At 53.4% G+C, this 20,327-nt stretch overlaps 1 protein-coding gene and 1 long non-coding RNA gene across 5 annotated transcripts in view; both read right to left on the minus strand.

Annotated features, from left to right (window-relative positions):
• Positions 1-18,568, minus strand: part of SSH1 (slingshot protein phosphatase 1) — a 60,446-nt gene extending 41,878 nt beyond the window's left edge. Inside the window, exons 1-2 of one of the 4 annotated variants that reach the window (XM_086681895.1) lie at positions 18,351-18,568; positions 13,839-13,879 (exon numbers count right to left, since the gene is read on the minus strand). In XM_086681895.1, the coding sequence (XP_086538021.1) occupies positions 13,839-13,879; positions 18,351-18,419 (110 nt within the window). In that variant the 5' untranslated portion in view covers positions 18,420-18,568. The remainder of the gene's footprint in view (positions 1-13,838; positions 13,880-18,350) is intronic. The other 3 variants (XM_086681891.1, XM_086681896.1, XM_086681894.1) reach the window with 3 other exon arrangements.
• On the minus strand, positions 5,780-13,374 carry LOC147575357 (uncharacterized). The gene is made up of 2 exons (XR_015242315.1): positions 6,378-13,374; positions 5,780-6,335 (listed from the first exon to the last, which is right to left on the minus strand). It is a non-coding gene; the product is annotated as an uncharacterized LOC147575357 (long non-coding RNA).
• Positions 18,569-20,327: the final 1,759 nt, after the last annotated feature.

The raw sequence follows: 20,327 nt of genomic DNA on the forward strand, positions 1-20,327 counted from the left end.
GATACAGTCACCTGGCGGTCAGGTCCCCTTGGCCCCCAAATGTACCGAACAATACAGCCACCAGGTTCTCCACATCACCCTGAGGGTCTTGACAGCCAGGACTGTGACTCGTCCATCTCTGGGTCCCTGAGGGCCCAAAAGGCAGCGTGCACTACAATGCAAGGTAACGAACACCTCCGCTGAGTGTGGTGCTAAGCAATTTACACATATTAACTAACCTGATCCTCAGCGTCTATGAGGGAAACGGAGGCTCAGAGAGGCTGAGTGGCTTGCCCGCGTTCACGTGGCCAAGAAGTGGAGGAACCAGGACAGGAAACCAGGAATAGACTCTGAGCCTCTACTGACCTGACACCTCGGGAAAACAGCATCAAGAATGCTGACCTCGGGGCGCCTGGGTGGCTCAGTCGGTTGAGCGTCCGACTTCGGCTCAGGTCATGATCTCACGGTCCGTGAGTTCGAGCGCCGCTTTGGGCTCTGTGCTGACAGCTCGGAGCCTGGAGCCTGCTTCGGATTCTGTGTCTCCCTCTCTCTCTGACCCTCCCCTGTTCATGCTCTGTCTCTGTCTCAAAAATAAATAAAACATTAAAAAAAAATTTTTTTTAAAAAAGAATGCTGACCTGAGTGGAGGAGGGGGTGCGGTGAGCAGGGCTAGGAAGGCGTCTATGCAGGCGAGAGGTGGCTGCAGAGACGGGAGGCTGGTTACATCCAGGGACACCGATCAGACGAGCAAATGCGCTCGGGACAATTTCTCGCAGTCGGAGAAGGGAATCATAAATACGGAGAGGGAGAAAACCGGCACGAACCCCGAGGTGTTGGATCAGAGTGGAAGGTACCAGTCTGAACTCATGGTTCTCAACATTATTTAGATGGACAGGAAAAGAGATGCAGGTGTGTGTGCATGCGTGTGCGTGTGTGTGTGCATGTGCGTGCACACCCTTACTCGCATGCCCTAATTCTGCCCACTGAGAGGTCCTGAGGAGGGCAACACCCACACAGCAAGAGGCACATAAATTCCATTTGCCACTAGGGGCGCCTGGGTGGCTCAGTCGGTTAAGCGTCCGACTTCAGCTCAGGTCACCATCTCACGGTCCGTGAGTTCGAGCCCCGCGTTGGGCTCTGGGCAGGTGGCTCAGAGCCTGGAGCCTGCTTCCGATTCTGTGTCTCCCTCTCTCTCTGCCCCTCCCCCGTTCATGCTCTGTCTCTCTCTGTCTCAAAAATAAATAAAACGTTAAAAAAAAATTAAAAAAAAAAATTCCATTCACCACTAAACAGAACCGGGGCTCCTTGGAGAAATGGCTGATACCGGATATGGGGTACAGAAAGTACAAGATGAGGCCCAAAAAAAAGAGCAAGGCAGTGCTGAAGGATGGCGGGGACATGTCAAGGGTCACGGGAGCCAGCATGGATGTGACCCCAGTGGCCAAGTCAGGCATAATCTGAACTTTGAAGTCAGTAATACAACCAATGGATTATAAACCGCGGAATGAAACAAACATGAGTCTGTACAGATATAAATAGACAAGTTGATGGGAGATGGGATTAACATAATTTCCAAGTACTGCCTAAGAAACACCACCCAAATCTAATCTCCGGGAAACACCACGCAAACCTAAACTGAGGGACACTCTACAAGATGATGAGCCCGTCCCCTTCAAAAGCGTCCTGGTCATGAGAGTCAAAGACGGAGGAAATGTCCTAGAATGAAGGAGTCTCAGACAGGACAGCTACAAGCAACGTGCAATCATGAACTGGGCCCTTCTATTACCAAGGAGCTTATTGAGTCAAATGGCAGACCTTGAATGGGGTCTGGAGGACCAGAAGGTGGTAATGTATCAGTATCAGGGTCAAGGGTCAATGGTCTGGTCTGTAGAGGGTCCCTGCCTGCATTCAAAGGGTGATGGGCTTCAGGCTGGCAACTTTACTCTCAAACGGTTCAGGAAAAAGTTCTTTGTGCTGTCTTTGCTGTAAGTTTTATAAACTTCCCTGTAAGTTTTATATCGTTTCAAAATCTAAAACTTATTTCAAAAATTTCCACTTATTTGGGTGTGGGGAACATATTACTTGTAATTATTCTTTACAAACAGGTGATAAAAGCACTTTTTGTTTGTTTATTTTGAGAGGGAGAGAATGAATGCGGGGGAGAGGGAGGGTAAGAAAAAGAGAGGGAGAGAACTCCAAGCATGTTCCACGCTGTCAGCACAGAGTCCCACGAGGGGCTCGAACCCACGAACCATGAGATCATGACCTGAGCCAAAACCGAGAGTGGATGCTCAACCGACTCAGCCCCTGATAAAAGCTTTTAAGACCACTTTATCAGTCATTTTGCCACTGGCACACTTCACGGCCTTCCTCTTTCATCTTTTGGAGGCTTTTCTACCCTCACGGACGCAGATCTCCGCCTGCCTTGGGATCTTTTTCCCTCCCTGCATTTTCCGGGATGGAGGCAGCCTTGCTTCGGACGCAAGGCAGTGGAGAATGATGGGAAACTCTGCTCTTCCAGTTCCTCCTGGTCTATGTGTGTCCAGAGTTTGAGGGCCTCGTGCACACACAGCCCTGACCCATGTAAAACCTAATTTTAGCATTTTCCTGCTTGAGACCACACTTCTGAAACAGCGGGAGGCCAACCTGCCCATGCGAGCCTTCCATTGTGAAAGGCACATGGAGTCAGGATGCTGCGGGCCTGCAGGATGTGACTCAGCATCCTGTTTTCAAAGTTTGGAACCAAGCACTGCCGCTGACCTCACCTCTCCAGACCACAAATACCCAGGTTAATTGGTGGGATGGGCCCGCAGCATCAGCTCCCTCTGTGGGCCTCAGGGCCAAACCTAAGACAACCTGCTTATCCGCCCACCACATTGGGTCTGGCAGAAGAATTCTTCAGAGAGGAACCGACCTGGTGGTATGTTGAGGAATACCATGAATCAAGCAAACGATCTTGTTTCTCTCTTTGCTCTGACTACTAGGAAGCTCAACGTCAGATCTGTAGCCACACTCTGGTAACCGTACCAACATCGTGCCATGCATTCCACATCCACATCTCCTGGCTTCACCTTCTTTTCCCCCACTGTCTCTATATCCCACTTGCCTCACTAATTTTAAATTATACTGTTTTCTATGAATTTTATTACACGGTGTTTCAAATCCCCTTTGGACAGAGCTATGGTAGACACAGCATACACACATTGCCTCTGGAGGTAAGGGTTGTTTTTTGTTTTTAGCAAGACTCGCCAGCATTTAGCACAGAGGCTAATATATAGATGCTAAATATATATTGCTTAAGATGACAAATAAAGCAAATAACTCAAAAACTGTCTCTGTCACCAGGTTGCCTCGCAAGAGATATTCCTCCCTCTCACCCTACAGGGTGGGGTCTGGAAAGGGGTGCTAGGGCCTTAGACAGCAGGCTCCTTAGGGATCCCTCTTGCCGTGTGGTTCAGCGGCCTCAACCCCAGACTTAAAGAGCCACTCCCAAACTGCCACCTGCAACAGACCAGGCACAGAACAGGCAGGGCCTGGACATCTAGGAAACGACCAGTGATATCCAGAGGCGGCAGCCGGCCTGGCTGTCTCCAAACCACATCCCTCCCTTGTGGGAATTTCGACTGGACCCAGATTTGAGGAAACACACCACGAGAACTCTTGCCAAGTATGGGCCGAGCCTTGACTGGGACTTGCTTCTGCCAGGGCACGGGGGCCCCCAGCAGGGAGAGCATCAGACATTTCCTAATACCAAACAACCATGTTCTTTAAAACAAAGTCTTTTTAAAAATAACTTCAAAAGTAGCCGAAAGGATAGATGGATGGAAGGAAGGAAAGAAGGAAGAAAGAGAAAGAAAGAAAGAAAGAAAGAAAGAAAGAAAGAAAGAAAGAAAGAAAGAAAGAAAGAAAGAAAGAAAGAAAGATCTGTAAAAATAAGGGCACACCAGACAGGATGCTTCCCGGATAGGTCTGGTACAAGGTTCAGCGGAACTTGGAAGGGAAACAGGCCAAGTGTTGACTGTTTCTCCTCTCATATTCCACTTGGTTGACCTTTTGGTCTTTTGTGGTGAAACTGGGCATCAGTGGAGGGGAAGAAGGTCAGGACAGCAGCTGGAGGGGCTGGTACTCACTACCATCAATGAAAATAGCAGCTAAAGAAACAACAGAAAACAGCTCCCATGTGTCCGTCAGTATCCGCAAGGACTCCCCCCCCCCCCCCACACACACACACAGTACAAGACTCTCGCTAGGCCTCTCGAGGGCCCTGAGAGTGAGGAGGACTTTTCCTCGGTTTTGGGGAGGGCAGGCAGCTGGGTGGCAGGGCCCGTCCCCTGATCCAAAGGCCCTGGGGGACCTCTGCAATCTACATGGCAGCCTGCCACCTCCCTGGGATTCTGGGAGGGCAGCGAGGCTGGCCAGCTGGCTTCCCCATCTTGGCCGCCGTGGGAGTCACAGTACCAACCCCATCTCGAAGTGGGACTCACAGACACGCCCCCACCCCAGCCCAATTACTGCCATGCCTTGAAAATGGCTCCTTCTGACTCTGATTAATCCTATTTTGATTAATTCTGTTTTCTTACTGCAGCCTTCCTTGAAGCAGAACGACTTGTTTTGGATGTTCTCCTAGTCTTAGGAATTTTCTAATAAGTTGTTCAAATCCAGAGGTCCGTCTACAGCACGACGTACGGGCCAAAGGCGGGTTCTGGAGGCGGGAGTCCTTTCCTTCCAGCCCGCTCGTGACGGCGAAGTGTGGCTCGCCCAGGGCTCCGCTGAGGAGCCCACGGTGGGTCCAAGCAAAGGGCCTACTTTCTCCCAGAGGCCACGCCGGTGTTCTCCATCTCAGGGTCAACCATGACCCTGACATGGCTAGGCGCCCCACAAATACATGACCTTGCCCTCAGTGCCGGAATGAAGGAGAAAGCGGGCAGTCTGTTACAAGTCTAGAGCGAACGATTAGAAGTACGGAGCACCATGGGACTAGGCCGTACTCTAATCTTGTCTCATCACTTTACCAAGGAGTAAGTGGAGGCCCAGAGATGTTTAGTGACCTAAGGTTGCACAGCAGATGACACATCTCAGGACAGAACCCAGGTTTTCTGACTCCCCCTCAACAGCCGTGTTCCACTTACCGTAAGGGTGGCTGCCAACACCAGCGTCCGCCACGAAGGAAGAGCTGGCTTGAGCATTCGCAGTGTGCGCACGCGCTCCCGGGTGCGCTCGGCGTGTGGGAAGAATGAGACCAGGGCCCCGTGGCATTCTTTTGAAGTCTAAGTACTGGTGTTTCGAAAGTTTAATGAAACCTCCTAGGCTCTGAGCAAAATTCATTTTAAGTTAACCTTAATAGTAAGTTTAATTAACTTCCAGCAGAATCAAATTACCTCTTTTCCTCTGTCCTCGTTTGTCCCCTCTCGAGGATGAGTTTTCTTTCTTTCTTTTTTTTTTTTTTTTAATGTTTACTTATTTATTTTGAGAGAGAGAGAGAGTGAGCACGAGCAGGGAAGGGGGAAGGGGAGAGGAGGAGGGGAGAGAGGGGGAGGGAGGGAGGGAGGGAGGGGGAGGGGGAGGGAGAGAGAGAGAGAGAGAGAGAGAGAGAGAGAGAGAGAGAAAATCCCAAGCAGGCTCCACACTGTCAGCACAGAGCCCAACACAGGGCTCGAATTCACGAACCGTGAGATCGTGACTGAGTTGAAATCAAAAGTCGGACGCTTAACCTACTGAGCCCCCCAGGCGCCCCGCTAGGATGAGTTTTCTTTTTTAATTTTTTTTTTTTTTTACGTTTATTTATTTTTGAGACAGAGAGAGACAGAGCATGAACGGGGGAGGGTCAGAGAGAGAGGGAGACACAGAATCGGAACAGGCTCCAGGCTCTGAGCCATCAGCCCAGCGCCCGACACGGGGCTCGAACTCACGGACCGCGAGATCGTGACCTGAGCCGAAGTCGGCCGCTTAACCGACTGAGCCACCCAGGCGCCCCTAGGATGAGTTTTCTAACAGCAACAACAATTTAACACGTACTGAAGGGCAAATTCTGATTTGAAAATCAAATGTGCCGACACACCAGGAGTAACACCTGTGTTAATCTAAAGGGAGGAGCAGGACAGTATAATGGTCACAGGATTTTAAGTTCGTGTACCCCAGTGTTTAAAACTGGGGGTCAGTGGGAAGCTACCAACTATTAAGCCGGGGGTGGGGTCGGGGGAGGACAGGAAAGGATGTGCTCAACACAAAACTGCCTGTCTCCTGCGAGGGACCTGGCGGAGCAGAAAGGGACATGGGATTCTGAGTCACAGAGACCTGCATGCAAACCCTGGTCCCGGACTCCCACCTGCCTTTTCCGAGCGCAGTTTCCTGGTTTCCTAAAGCGGGGCAGCAGCCGCCCCGGAGGCTGTGGTGACAACAAAATAAGGTCCAGTGCACAGGGTTCCAAACCCAGCGCCTGCACCCGCCGGCACCCAGTAAACAGAAGCTGGGACTGGTATTCCCCAGGTGCTCTGCCCATCGACCGCCTGGTGACCGCCTGGGAAGGGGATTACGTCACAGTTCTCGCTCTCAGTGCAGCTCAGGGGGACCTGCGACTTGCGAAATAAAGCACACAGCTCATGGTGAGACCGCTAGGGTCCAAGTGGGAAGAAGGGCTACAAAGCCATGGTTCCTCCGGGGGGGGGGGGGGCGGGGGGGACTCCTTCGTCTCTGCCTCCTGGTGAGAGATCCAAACCACGGGCAGGAGGGTCCATAGAGATGGCTCCTGAACTTGGGGGTGGGGGACAGGTTTTGAAGGCAGAGAGACAGGGAGCCTGAGGGAGCCTCTACCACTTTGTACCGCGTGAAATTGGGCCAGTTAACGTCTCCAAAGCTCTCCCTCCAAACGGGAGACCAAGATGGCGCCTTCCTTACAGAATGTTCGCGAAGATTAAATGACATACTGCACAAAAGGCGACTCGTGGAGTGGAGCACGTGTGAAGGTTCGCTTCACCTCCGTCCCTGCTTCCTTTTTTCTCCTCAGCACTTACTAACCCGCTGGCAACGTGCTAGTTTAGCTCACTTCCTGCCTCGTCTGCCCCAACAGAGCGTCGGCCGTGAGGGCAGGGATGGGTCTCGTTCGCTGCTGTATTCCCAGCTCCTCGAACAGGGGTTGGTGCATAGTAGGTGCCCAATAAATATCTGTTGAATGAATGGCTCGTAAGCAGACAGGTTAGGACAGAGGGGTACTGAGACTGTATCTAACAGTGCCTGTGTTGCCAAACTGCAGGGGGAAATGGCAGGAAAAATCTCTCTGTCCTTAGTATCCTGTGTGTCACCGAGGCGCACTTTGAGTTCCTCCATGTGAAAAAGAACGCAGGAAAGTCAATTTATGAGACTTCGATGGCCCATCCGGCACGTGCCAGGCGCCGTGAGGGTCGAACCCAGGAAGGAAGGCCTTGTCGTGTTGTTCAAGGCCTTGGGCTCAGGAGGGCCTCGTGCTTGGTTAGCTCTGCTCCCACCATCTTGAAATTCTTAACCGTTTTTTAACAAAGGCCTCCACAATTTTCATTCAGTACTGGGATCCACAAATTACGCAGCCGGCTCTGCCGGTGGGGGAACATTTATGTACTTAAGTAAATACACGACCAAGCAAGTCTCAAGTCTCAAGTCCCGAGGAAGTAGAAAGGAGAGAGAAACGCAAGTGGGGAGGAAAAGGAAGGGCCATGAATCTCTTCCTACAGAAGCTGGCCCCTGAAGGAGAGACAGGCAGGGGGCATTTGCACAGTGTCTACAATGGTGAAGAGATTCGTGGAGTTATGACATTTAATTCTGACGACAATCCTACAAGCTGCGGACGATCTGGCCCGCTGCCTAGTGAGGTGACAGATGACAGAGGTGGGAACCAAACGCAGGCCTGTCCCCTACAGCCGAAGCTCATGGACAGAGATGCAAGGGTCAGTGCAGTGGTGTTTCAGAGGACGATCATCAAAGTGGAAGTGAATCCAGGAGGTGCCAAGCCTGAAAGCGTGAACAAGCGTGTGGGTGCTGACAGGAAAGGATGTGGCACTCACTGGCGTGGCAGTCGAAGCCTGCGGGCTCACTGGTGCTCCTGGCCCCTTCCCTCGAGGACCGAGCGTCCCTCAGTCGGCATCACCTTGACATAATGCACCCACAGGCCGAGACCAGTGGGCAGAATTCTGAGATGGCCCAAGATCCCAGCCCCTGATGCAGGTGCCCTGGGTGAGCCCCCCTCCTGAGCATGGCACGACCAGGTAACAGGAGGAGACAGCTGCTCCCGTAATTAGGTTACAATCTACGGCCAAGGTGACGGGGTGGCCACTCCTCTGACTGCATTCCTTTCCGAGATTCCATAGCGGCCAATTCTCTTTGTCGGCCTCGAAGAAGCGAGCCACGGTGACCTTCCATAGCTGCAAGAACAGGAATCCTGCCAAGGACCACATAAGCTTGGACGAGGACTCATACCTCCGAGGAGACCCCTGGCCCTGGCCGACACCTTGACTACCGCACGTGAGACGCCACGCAGAGGACCCAGCTAAAGCACGTCCAGGCTCCTGACCCTGGTAACTGCGAGATGAGAACTGGGAATCGCTTTGGACTGCCAGGTGTGGGGCAGCTTGTCACACAGCAACTGTGAACTGATACAGCAACCTGCTGCAGAGCCAGGGTGCAGGGGATACTTGACCCCTCTTGGCAGGATTTAACTGGACGGACTATCAACAATAAAGTCCAGGCCAAGAAACGGTGGAGAAAGACAGAGACGAACCCCAAAGGGTGAACACGCATACAAGACAGGGTGCTGAACGGAGCCGGGGAAGCACGGTGTGCAGAGCGAGGCCACGGCCACCCCCGGATGCTGTGGGCAGGGGGAGGGAAGGTACAACCCTACTCTGGATGGTTATAAGGAGAGTGGGGTCCTCTGGGGAGCTCCGGGTCAAGATCCAACGGGGAAGAAAGCACGCAGGGAAAAGCAGAGGTGCGGGGAGTCTGCAGTTTGCCACGGACACCAGGTAAGACAGAGAAAACGAAGTCCCACTGCCTTGGCCCGAACGTCTGCTTGGGCAGGCAAGAAAACAAAACGAAAAGGACTCCAATGAACACTTTCATACGCTTGGCTTAGAAACGCTGCATGGAAACAACAACAACAAAAAAACATTCACTCCCGATCCACCCTCTGGAAACAACACAACCAGATTCTCTCCCTGGGGCCCTGCCTGGCACACAAGCGCTTACGGCTCATGCCAGACTGAGGCAGCTCCCAGGACGGCGAGGGAGCCAGGAGCCGCCGCCAGCAAAGCCATCTGCTCACCAATTCCCACAGTCTGAGCGGCACGGCTTCCAGAAGGGTACTGCTGGAGGCCGGTGGCAGCCTGCGCACGCGGAGGGCAGGGGAAAGGACGCAGGGAACTGGGTCTGGGTTGCTCTGCACCAGTCAGCTTCGTTCTGGGCCCGGGGTGAGCCGCTCCCGAGATGTTTCCCGGGAGGCCTTCAGAGAAACTGTCTGAATCACGACACGGATTCTGCAGCAGGTGCCTTCCCACTTGCATCTCACAGGGACTCAGCCGGGTCACGGGGCATCCACGGCGGTGGCCCTCTGAGGGGCCCCACGCGAACACAGTGGACACCACACCCGCAGGAAGTCAAGCCCTCTAAGTCTGGGCCGTGAACTAACACCGACATGAACAACAGCTCAGGAGGACCAAACGCAGTGATGGTTCTTCACGCCCGTCACGAGCCGGGCTCTGCCTGAGGAGCCCCGCACCAGCTACTCCACAACCCTGGAAGGTCGCAGCTGTATGTGTTTTACGGATGGAACAAGAGAGACCCACAAAGGTGTCGTAAAGGTGCGGAGGTAAAGGAGCTCGGCTACCAGGGCAGGAGCCAGGGTCTGAACCTCCGTCTGCCTGACTCCAGACCCCACGCTGTCCCCTCCGCGCCTCGCTCCTGCTCATACAGGTGAGCGATCTCCCGCAGGGTCAAAACAGAGCGCACATATTTAAACTGTTGAAATGTCACGCACAGGCTGAGAACTAAGGCCCTGTCCCCAAGGCAAGGGCCACCTACGGCGGGGGACGAGACAGAAGCACACGCACCTGCGATGCAGGGTGGGTGGGGTACCTGCCGAAGTGGGGCAAGACACACACATCGGGGGTGGGAGCACGGAGCCCGCCGTGAGGACCGTGGCCAACCGGAACCGGCTTCAAGAAGGAGCATGGCCAGGGAGCGGGACAGAGACGCAGCACGTGCGAGCGGGGCATGGGAGCAGGGGCAGCAGTGGAGGGTGAGGGTGGAAGGCAGCAAAGGTGGGACCAGAGCAAGGAGCCCAGGCCAGGGGCGCTTCGAGATAGTATCCATCTGATGGCGGGGACGAAAGCCCGAGGGAGGAGGGATGGAGGGGACGATGGTCTGACACAGAGCAGGGGAGGTGTCAGGACCTGAATGATAGTGCCACCAGGGGAAACTGGGGAAGAGGACCAGCTGAGACACAGAAGACCCACCGATGCCATTCAGCCATTTCCTGGTCACGGGTGAGCTGAAGAGAAATCCATGGATGACCCGAAAATTTAAAATTTTTATACACTTCCTTTTTTTTTTTTTTTTTTTTTTAGTTTATTTGAGAGAGAGAGAGAGAGAGAGAGAGACAGCAGGGGAGGGGCAGAGAGAGAGAGGGAGACACAGAATCCGAAGCAGGTTCCAGGCTCCACACTGTCAGCGCAGAGCCCGACGCGACTCTCCAACTCACGAACCGTGAGATCATGACCTGAGCTGAAGTCAGACGCTCAGGCAACTGAGCCACCCAGGTGCCCCAAAGATGAGAACTTTCGATTAAAGGTAGACAGAGGGGAGGGGAGAGAGGACTATCCCGCTGTCCCCAGTTTATCTGCCTGCCGGCAACCCTTCAAAACCAACCTGAAGCACAGAGAAATCCCCTCCCGGCCCAGATGAGCAAACACAACTGACTATTCCATTAATTCTTCTAGAAGCCTGAGGAGCAAAGGCTTGAAAATGCAAACGAACACATGGATGTCAATGGGTTTCCGTCAAAGCTTAGAGCAGGCCACCACAGCTTCTCCTGTCTGCTACAAGGGTTAGAAAGCAGGAGGGAGGGGCGCCTGGGTGGCTCAGGTTAAGCGTCTGACTTTGGCTCAGGTCATGATCTCAAAGTTCGTGGGTTTGAGCCCTGCATCGGGCTCTGTGCTGACAGCTCAGAGCCTGGAGCCTGCTTCGGATTCTGTGTCTCCTTCTCTCTCTGCCCCTCTCCTGCTTGTACTCTCCCCCAACCTGCCTCTCAAAAATAAATAAACATTTAGGGGCGCCTGGGTGGCTCAGTCGGTTGAGCATCCGACTTCAGCTCAGGTCATGATCTCATGGTTCGGGAGTTCAAGCCCCACGGTGGGCTCTGTGCTGACAGCTTAGAGCTTGGAGCCCGCTTCAGATTCTGTGTCTCCCTCTCTCTCTGCTCTTCCCCCACTCATGCTCTGTCTTTCTCTGTCTCTCAAAGATGAATAAATGTTAAAAAAAAAATTAAAAAAGAAAGCAGGATGGAGGGGCGCCTAGGCGGCTCAGTTGGTTAAGCATCCGACTCTTGATCTCGGCTCAGGTCACGATCTCACAGTTGGTGGGATTGGGCCCCGCGTCAGGCTCTGTGCTGAGAGCACAGAGCCTGCTTGGCATTCTCTATCCCCCTCTCTCTGTGCCTCGTCCCCACTCACACTCTTTCTCTTGAAATAAATAAATAAACAGTGAAAAAAAAAAAAAAAGCCAACAGGATGGAGTCGCCGGCCTGAAAATGGGGAGTGAGGCCAAGGTGGGGGAAGAGCGACTGAGAAGGGAACCGGGAGGACAAGCTCAGAGCCCAGGTCCCCGGCTCCAGGCGAGGGTCCCCCAGGGCTCACAAGGGTGGGTGGCGGGGCCGGCTGGTAACAGCAGTGAGGGATTCCCGCGGGCAGCAGACATCCAGGAGGCACCGCCCCAAGTTAGCAGGGCTCCCCGGTCCCGGCCCTGGCAATGCCTCCAACCAGCTGGTGGCAGGCAGCCTCCCTCACCTGGACATCTGACTCCTGGACAGCTGACTCCAGCAAACCACGACACCGGTCTCCGGAAAGGCGGCGTCCTATGGTCAACCCAGGTGGTGGAGGCCACAGAGGCCTCGCTTCAAATACAGTACCTGCCTCGTGCAACCCTGGGCCTCAGGCTCCTCCCCTGTAAACTGGGAAAACCCTCCCAGGGCCGGTGAGAGGATTAAGCATGGCAATGTGTAGAGCGGACTTCCCTTCCCTTCTCCAGGTCCGCTCCGGCTCCAAACCGTGCACAGAAAGGGGCCTTCTACTGGCCCCCAGGGCGCACGCATCTTCAGATCACCGCTATTTGTGAGTTCTTATGAAGTGAAAGAATTCACGACACTATGCCGTCCGCTAATTAAGGGCGATTTGGAAAAAAACCCAAAACAAAACAGTAGTTCTTCGTCCCCAAAGACAATCTAAGTGAGAGAGCTAAATACTTACTTTGTCCAGGGCAAGAGCCCCGAAAGAAACGGGAGGGCTCAGGGGTGGAAGACGTTCCGGCTCCAGGTAAGCACTGCAGGGAGGCTGGGGCAGGAGAGGTGCCGGCACAGGCTTCCGGGCTGCCGGTCTGGCCCCTCGGCCGGCACTTCCTCCCCCAGACAGCCTCCCAAGAGCCACTTGCACTTCTTCCCCTCTTCGCCTCCCGAAGAGAGCCGAGCACGAGTCTGATCCACAACACGGCCCGTTACTGCCCCCAGTTGGGAGTCTGGCTGATTCCAGCCTTGGAGCCCTGACCTCGACCCTGAGCAACCGAACGCCCCAAGTGACAGAGTAAATCTGTCATCGTCCCCCAGGGGAACGTTAAAGTGAGGGCCCAGCCACTGAAATAAGACATCTCTGGGTTTTGTAGGCTATTGCTTCCCTCCACGTACAATCTTTGGAAATAACGCACGGCACAATAAAAGTGTCTTCTTGCCTTTCACTCAAAGACACAAAACCTTCAGAGACAGGTTAAAAGCATGTTTTTACCACTTCTGTATGTGAGCTTAACCAGAATATCCTGCTCTCCGTAATGAATGGTGGACCCCAGTTTCTGAACACACATTCCCTTTTCCAATTAGTTTTCCTCCTCCTAAGATGAAACAGACATTTTTTTTTTTTTAAGACTAATATCCTTGGAACTCTATTTACTTTTTTAGACTCTGAGAGTCAGAGTTTAAGACTGGCACCTTAGCCTAGAATGCATGATATGATAAGAACACATTACAGAAGGGAGTGCTACATCTTCCGTAAACAAAACACCCAAAAGGCGGCCTTGCTTTTTGGCAAAGAAAAATAAAAATGCTTTTGGGGTCTACCAGGGGATACAGCAGCTGGGGACCACAGCTAGAGGAAGTCTTTAAAAAGAGTGTACTGAAAGATTTCTCACAAGCACAAAAAAACCCACCTTGAATTAAACTCAGGGGGTAGGATGCCCGTTTCAAATCAGCAATGTGCTTACCCCAGAAGAACACCTTATCAAAAGCAGGATGGAAAAGTGAGAACATTACCATGACTAGTTTTTTCAAAGGCAGAGGTAAAATCTAGAAGGAAGTTATCTAGAGACGTGCATAACGGTAAAGCAGGAGGGGTAGTGGGATTCTGGCCACGATTTTCCTTCTTTTCTAAACGACGACGTTATTAAAGCTGTTTAGAGTTAAACATCTATACAAAAGTTCAAGCACTACCTTTGCAACGTGCTTTGGGCATCATTTTTAAAGCTCTACTGAAAAAAGCTGGTGTGTTCTATTTCAAGGGTTCTCTCTTTTGGCAAGGGACGAGAGTATTCAGCCTGCTTGGAAGAAAGACTTAGGAATGAAAATTAAGTCCGCTTACCTGAGGTTTACCTTTCGATCTTCATCGCTGCCAGCCTCCAGCTACAGAGAAAGAAAGAGAACGTCACATCACAGACACCACTGGGCAATGAGCCGCGGACACGAGTCTCACATTTTCTGCTCTGATGTCTGAAAAAGATACAGGTGTCCAGGACACCTGGCTCTTTCTACACGGTCACACCCTTTCCTTGGCAACCCCGCTCCGCTGTCCCTCTGAGTAACTTCCATGGAGGAATCTTCAGGCTTCCCAATGGTTACCCACATTCCTAACACCCGTCGTGCATTGATTCCTGTTGATTGGACTATTCCTACCTGGCGTCGTTCAACACACTCTTCTCAACTTTCCAAGCTTGTTTTGGATCTCACCCTGTTTTTTGAGGGGAGGGGGGGCTATGTTTTAGGAGCATCTATTTCCTCCTTCAACCCAGGCCATAGCTGAGTGATCAACACCATTTTAAGCCCCAACACATGGGTTAAAAAAAAAAAAAAAAAGGAAAAACCATTCCAGGCAAGTCTTTCATGACGGAAGGTGGCCAGGAGCAGCCTGTCTGTCTGTGGGTCTCAAAAGCTCTTGGTGGTTCTCAAAAAGGCTTCAATGTTGAATATAAAACTTTCTAGGCTATCGGTTTATTTATATAAACAAGAGAAATGGACATTTGATATTTCCTAAAAGTTTAAAGGCCAGGGGGGTTAGAATCTGAAAGCAATTAGGACTTATGCCCCGATTGACATTTTCCCCCTTCTTGCCTTCAAGGAGAAAAGTGAAATAAGAAAACGACCGCCCCCGCCCCACCCTCCAACAACTCTGCACCCCCGGGACCTGCTGACTAGGAACGAGAAACCTGGCAAGCAGTGATGCCCCGGGAGAGATGCAAGGCTGAACGAGGACAGAGACCAGGCAGAAGACAGCAGTGATGGGAAAAGAGTACGGAGCTCACGAGAGGAAGGGGGCCTGAGTGGCAAGGGACACAGAGCAGAGGTGGTGGTTCCAACAAAGGAGGAGAAATACACCAGAGAGTCCCGGAGTCCCTAAACTGTATTAAGATCCTGTATGTCCGAAGCGGACACCCGTGGCCAGTTCTCACGCTCCCTACGCCACAGAGAAGTGGAAAACTCAGGCAAGCCTTCACTGACCACAGGGCCAGGAGCTTCCGCCCCAGAGCCAAGCGTAAACAACTCACACGCCACCACCACAAACTTCGAAGAGGATGTTGGGTCTAACCCGGTGGTCCTCAACCGGGGACAAATTTTTCTCAGTAGGGGACACTGGGCAATATCTGGAGCCTTTTTTGACAGGACGCTGCTGGCATCTAGTGGGCGGAGGACCGGGTGACGCGAAACGTGCCACGATGCACAAGACATCGAATTTTCTGGCCCCAACGTCAGCAATGCCAAGGTTGAGAAACCCTGATCTGACGTCCCCACCCCCCCCCCAAAGAAAAAGAGACTGGAGATCTGCCCATAAATATTAGTCACCTTGAACGCTTGTCAAAAATAACAATGTTACAACCCATTCTTGAAAGTTATTGATTTATCCGCTGTTGTGCTTTTGCTTGTTCTCACAGAGGAACGAGATAAGACTGACAGTAAAAATGACATAAATGAGATAACTGAAGATGGGGGGGGAATTAAGAGAGGAGAACTGCTTTGCCGGTCAGGCTGAGTTCCCCGTTCCCACGCCGAATGGGCTGAGTCAGGAAACGGCCGCTCAGGGAGTCTCTGACTCAGAGGAGGAGTTGCATTTTGAGCAGTAAGGAAGTGATTTAGGGGTACAGACCTCAAAGCCACTTCATTCTTGGTCGTTCTCTGGGATTCCCAGGAGTGAAATGAAGGCGAGGTAAGGTCAGTTATTCCAGAGAAGAAAGCTGTAGGATGTGCCCAGAACACACGTTAAGAGGGAAGCCAGCCCTTTTGCAGGAGCTGAGGCCGAAGGAACGTCAGAGCAGGGGCCCAGCCGGCCTGGACCCGCGTCTCCTGACTCCACGCACACGTGCCTACTCTCTCCGTATCGTCTCTTGCTTCTTCGCGCCTCACTCCATCTGGAAGAAAGCCTCGCCTTCCAGGGAACATCCCAACCTCGGCTAGTTCACTGGGCAATTAATGCTGCTGCTCTACTAACGGTAAATAAAAGGCGGTTGAGTTTCAGTCTCATGTTTACCGGGTCACTGGCGCTTGGTAAAAATAACGCTCTGTAGAACAGTTTTAAATGTGTCTCGTGGAGAGGACCCCAATGTCCCACAACACGTGATTCACCCATGCAGTGGAGTATTATTTGCCAATAAAAAGGAGTGTAGTATCGACCCATGCCGCAACATGGTTGAACCTTGCGGACGTTACGCTAAGTGACAAGAGTCCAGACACAAAAGGTCACCTTATTGTAGGATTCTACTCATACAAAATGTCCAGAACGGGTGAATCTACGGGGACAACACAAGTGATCAGTGGAAACCTAGAATCTGGGGAGAGCAGGGTAAGCGCGGGGAGACGGGGGCCACAGGTGATGGCTACGGGGGGGAGGGTTCTTTTTGGGAGTGATGAAAATTTCTGGCACTTACACAGTGGTGATGGTCGTGCAACCCTGTCAATATACTAAAAGGCGCTAAAATGGTCTGAAATTGTACAGTCTGAAATGGTGAATGGATGATATGTGAATTGTATCTCAGCTAAAAGATAATAACATAAAATTTAAAAACCGTGTCTCGGGGCACCTGGGTGGCTCAGTCAGTTAAGTGTCCGAGTCTCGACTGAGGCTCACGTCATGATCTCAAGATTCACGAGTCTCAGCCCCGTGCTGGGCTCTGTGCTAACAGCGCGGAGCCTGCTTGGGATTCTCCTTCTCCCTCTCTCTCTCAAAATAAGTAAGTAAACTTAAAAAAAAAATTTTTTTAAAACAAACAAAAAACCGTGTCTCAGACAGGAAGAGGTCAGGAATCGAAACCAAGACTGAGGCTGAGAGGCCTTCTGCGTAATCCCTTACTGAAGCCGAACCCTTCCCTCACCTCATAGTTTTGAGAACATGAGATTAAGTGCTTCGAAGTACTCTGGGAACTGCAAGACGGCATGAATCGGAATGATGGAGGAGAACAGATGTCTGTGTGGGGAGGAGAGAAGTTACTGCTGCCTGAATTCTCAGTGGCAGGCAATTGGCCACCCGTGTTCTTTTCCCTGCGATCGACTTGCAGAATCCCGTCTGCAGACAAGGGAACTCATTAACGGCCTCTCCTGGAGAAGAGGGGGCTATGCACAGGGGTTCGGTCTTGGCCCCTCTCTGAAAATGTTCCCACTGTTCCTGGTGAAACAGGCTGAAGAGCTACCCCCAAACTGGTTCCTCTTCTCTCCTGGTCTCTCGCAAACACACACAAACCTTTCCGTGTTATCAATTTCCTCTACAGAGAAGGGGCTGGAATCGCTCAGCTGCTGGGGAGTCCACTTCCTGGGCCTGCAGGGCTCCTCCAGACTTCTCTCCCTTCTCTAAACAGTCCCCAAACTCCTCCTCCAGCTGCTCTATCTTTAGGCCAACACTCGGCCTGTGCCACGGATAGGAGTGTAGACCAGAGGCTACAGTTCTCCGAGAGAAAGTGGGACAGTAGGGGACAAGAGGGTCAGCCCTGCAGCTGCCGGAGGCCCCAGGCTCAGAGGACCCATTCCCCAATCTACTCCAGGACAAGAAGGAGCCGGCCAACACAGGCCTGGTGGCACAGGGACACACACAGAACCCCGCAGGGTGCCTCGGTGCACTCTCAGCCCCCAGAATGCACCATGCAACTACAGGAACCCCGGGATCGGCCCCAGCCACACAGCCAGATACACACAAACATGCAGTCCCGAAGGACATTTCAAAAAGGAAAAAATCCAGACTCAGCCACACACAAAGACAAGACACCCAGTCACACAAGCGCCCTGAGCTCACTCGGTCACTGACACACAGTGACACGGGCCCCAGAGAGACAGACCTCCAGGGGCGTGCAGTCGGGAAACAATCTCAAACATTCCCAGGGGCACCTCCCCCCACCCTCCCCGGGGGGCCTCTGTCACAGCATCAGGCGGGTGCAGTTTCCCAGCAGACCGGCCACCGTCACACACAGTCTCCCATACACAGCCAGGATCGCAGGGTAGGGGCCTAGAACAGCCACAGGGCCACGAATCTCAGAACCAGCATCTCCCAAAGTCGCCAACTAGGAGTCCCAGTCGCACACCCAGTCTGCCACACTGTCACCCCCAGACGGGGATCAGTCACACACGCACACACAGTCTCACGCAGGGCCACCCCCAGACAGAGGTCACACTCGCACCTACAGTCTCCCTGAAAGTCACCCCCAAACAGAGGTCACGGCTCCACACACAGACGGGGTAACACTCTCGGTCTCCCGCACAGTAACCCGAGGCCGGCTGCCCAGACACGGTCGCACCGCGGGGTCTCCGCAGGGCCCGGGCGCCCTCCGCCCCGCACTCGCGGCCCAGGCCTGGAGCAGCGGCTGCTCGGCCGGGCCGGGGCCGCGGGCCCGGGGCTCACCTCGCTGTTGCTGGCCGAGGAGGAGGCGGCGCTGGGCGTGGGCGAGCGCTGCAGGGTCACCAGGGCCATGGCTGCGGCGCGGCGCACGGGCGCCGCCGAGGCCTCCGGCTAGAGCCGCCGCCGCCGCCGCCCGGGCCGGGGCCGGGGCGCTAGAGCAGCCGCGCGCGGGCGGCCGGGCCGAGCCGGGCCGGGCCGCCCCTCCCCCTCGGCGTCCACCGCCCCCGCCACCCGCCTCCCGCCTCCCGCGCCGGCGCGCGCCGGGCCCGGAGCGCTGCGGCGGGGGGGGGGGGGAAGGCGGGGCGCGGGGCGGCGCGCGTGCGCGTGCGCGGCACGGGAGCCCGGAGCGGCCGCTGGAGGCCCCGGCAGCCTCCCCCGCGCGCGCCCGGCCCTCGGGTCTGGGGACCAGGACCGCGCGCTTCCGCGGGCACGTCCGCCCCAGGGGGCTCGCCCGCTGAGCAGGCGGGAAAGCGAGGCCCGGCGACTGCGCAGGAGGGGAAGCGCAGGGGCCGGGAGATAAAAACCCTCGGCAGTCTGCAGAAATTCATTCGTTCCTTCATTCATTCGTTTGTGAAATATTGGGCACCTGCTAAGTGTCAGGCATGGAATAGTCAACAGTGCGCAAGTCAGATGGGGCCTGTCCTCAGGTCTTTCACAGGAGTGAATCAAATGACTAGGCACATTTATAAATTATTTTGCTAATGTTTTTATATGAATTCTTTCTGTGTCCATAAACCCAGCCAACTCCTTGGGGAGTCAGGGAAGGCTTCTCTGAGAAAGGGACGTTTGCTCTGAGGCCTGATAGGAGAGCAGGATTAACGGGGGAAGGGCGGGGGAGACAGCCTGGAGGTTGGGGGGTTGGTGGCAGCATGCACAAAGGCCTGGAAACGGGAAGGTTATTTGTCCGTCAGAGGCCAGGGCCTACGGAGGGAAGCAAGAAGAGTGGCACCTAGGGATGGGCTCCAGAAAGCTCTTGGCTGCTGGGTAGGGAATGGATTGTGTGGCGGAAGGTTTGAGGGAGACCAGGGAAGGGGCTGCTGCTGTCCTCCTGGGAAGATGTGACCAGTATGGAGATGTAGGAGAGGTGGAGTACCGTAGCAATCAGTACTGGCTTGACTCAATGATAGGGAAGCTTCTCTTCATTTCCAAAAAGCCCTTCTTCACTTCTGTCTCTGGCGTGCACACTGCACAAGCACCCCCAAATGGCCTGGTCCAATCCTGCATTTCAGCAAAGGGCTCCGCCCCCACCCCCACCCCCGCCAGAAACCCACGCAGCCTCCTGGATCCCTCCCCCAAATCCAGGGGCTGGGACCTCCTGCATATTCCTGGGATCTGACTCTTTAGCACCATTCACTTTATTTATTAAAAATTTTTTTGTTTTGTTTTAACGTTTGTTTATCTTTGAGAGAGGGGGAGAGACTGAGTGTAAACGGGGGAGGGGCAGAGAGGGAGGGAGACACGGAAGCGGGCTCCAAGCTGTCAGTACAGAGCCGGGCTGGGGGCTGGAACTCACAAACCGGGAGATCATGACCTGAGCGACGTCCGACTAACCGACTGAGCCACCCAGACACCCTTCAGCACCATTCATTTTAAAGGTGGTTCTCAGTGGGGGCATTGTAACCCCTATGGAGCATTTTTTTTTTTTTTTTTTAATTGTAGGCGTATTTTTTGTTGTCTTGCTTATGGGTACTAGAGAGCCACTGGCATTTAGAGGGCAGGAGCCAGGAGTACTAGATGTCCTGCAAGGCACTGGAGACTTTCCCAAAGAATTGTTCCATTCCCACAAACACCTGTGTAGGTGAGAAACCCATTCAAAATTCTCTGAAGCCAGGACTTAACTCCATTTTATATATCAATGCCGAGGCTCTGTCACGAATTTTCAGAAATGCAACTGTGTTTAACTAGACGGGAAAATATACTTTGAGAGCTTTGTGGGGAGTTGTTGACCATTTGGGAAGAGTTTATGAATGGCAACGCCAC

This window comes from Puma concolor, chromosome D3 (genome assembly GCF_028749965.1).
Source record: "Puma concolor isolate L17-30 chromosome D3, mPumCon1.1.hap2, whole genome shotgun sequence".
Classification (NCBI taxonomy): Eukaryota; Metazoa; Chordata; class Mammalia; order Carnivora; family Felidae; genus Puma; species Puma concolor.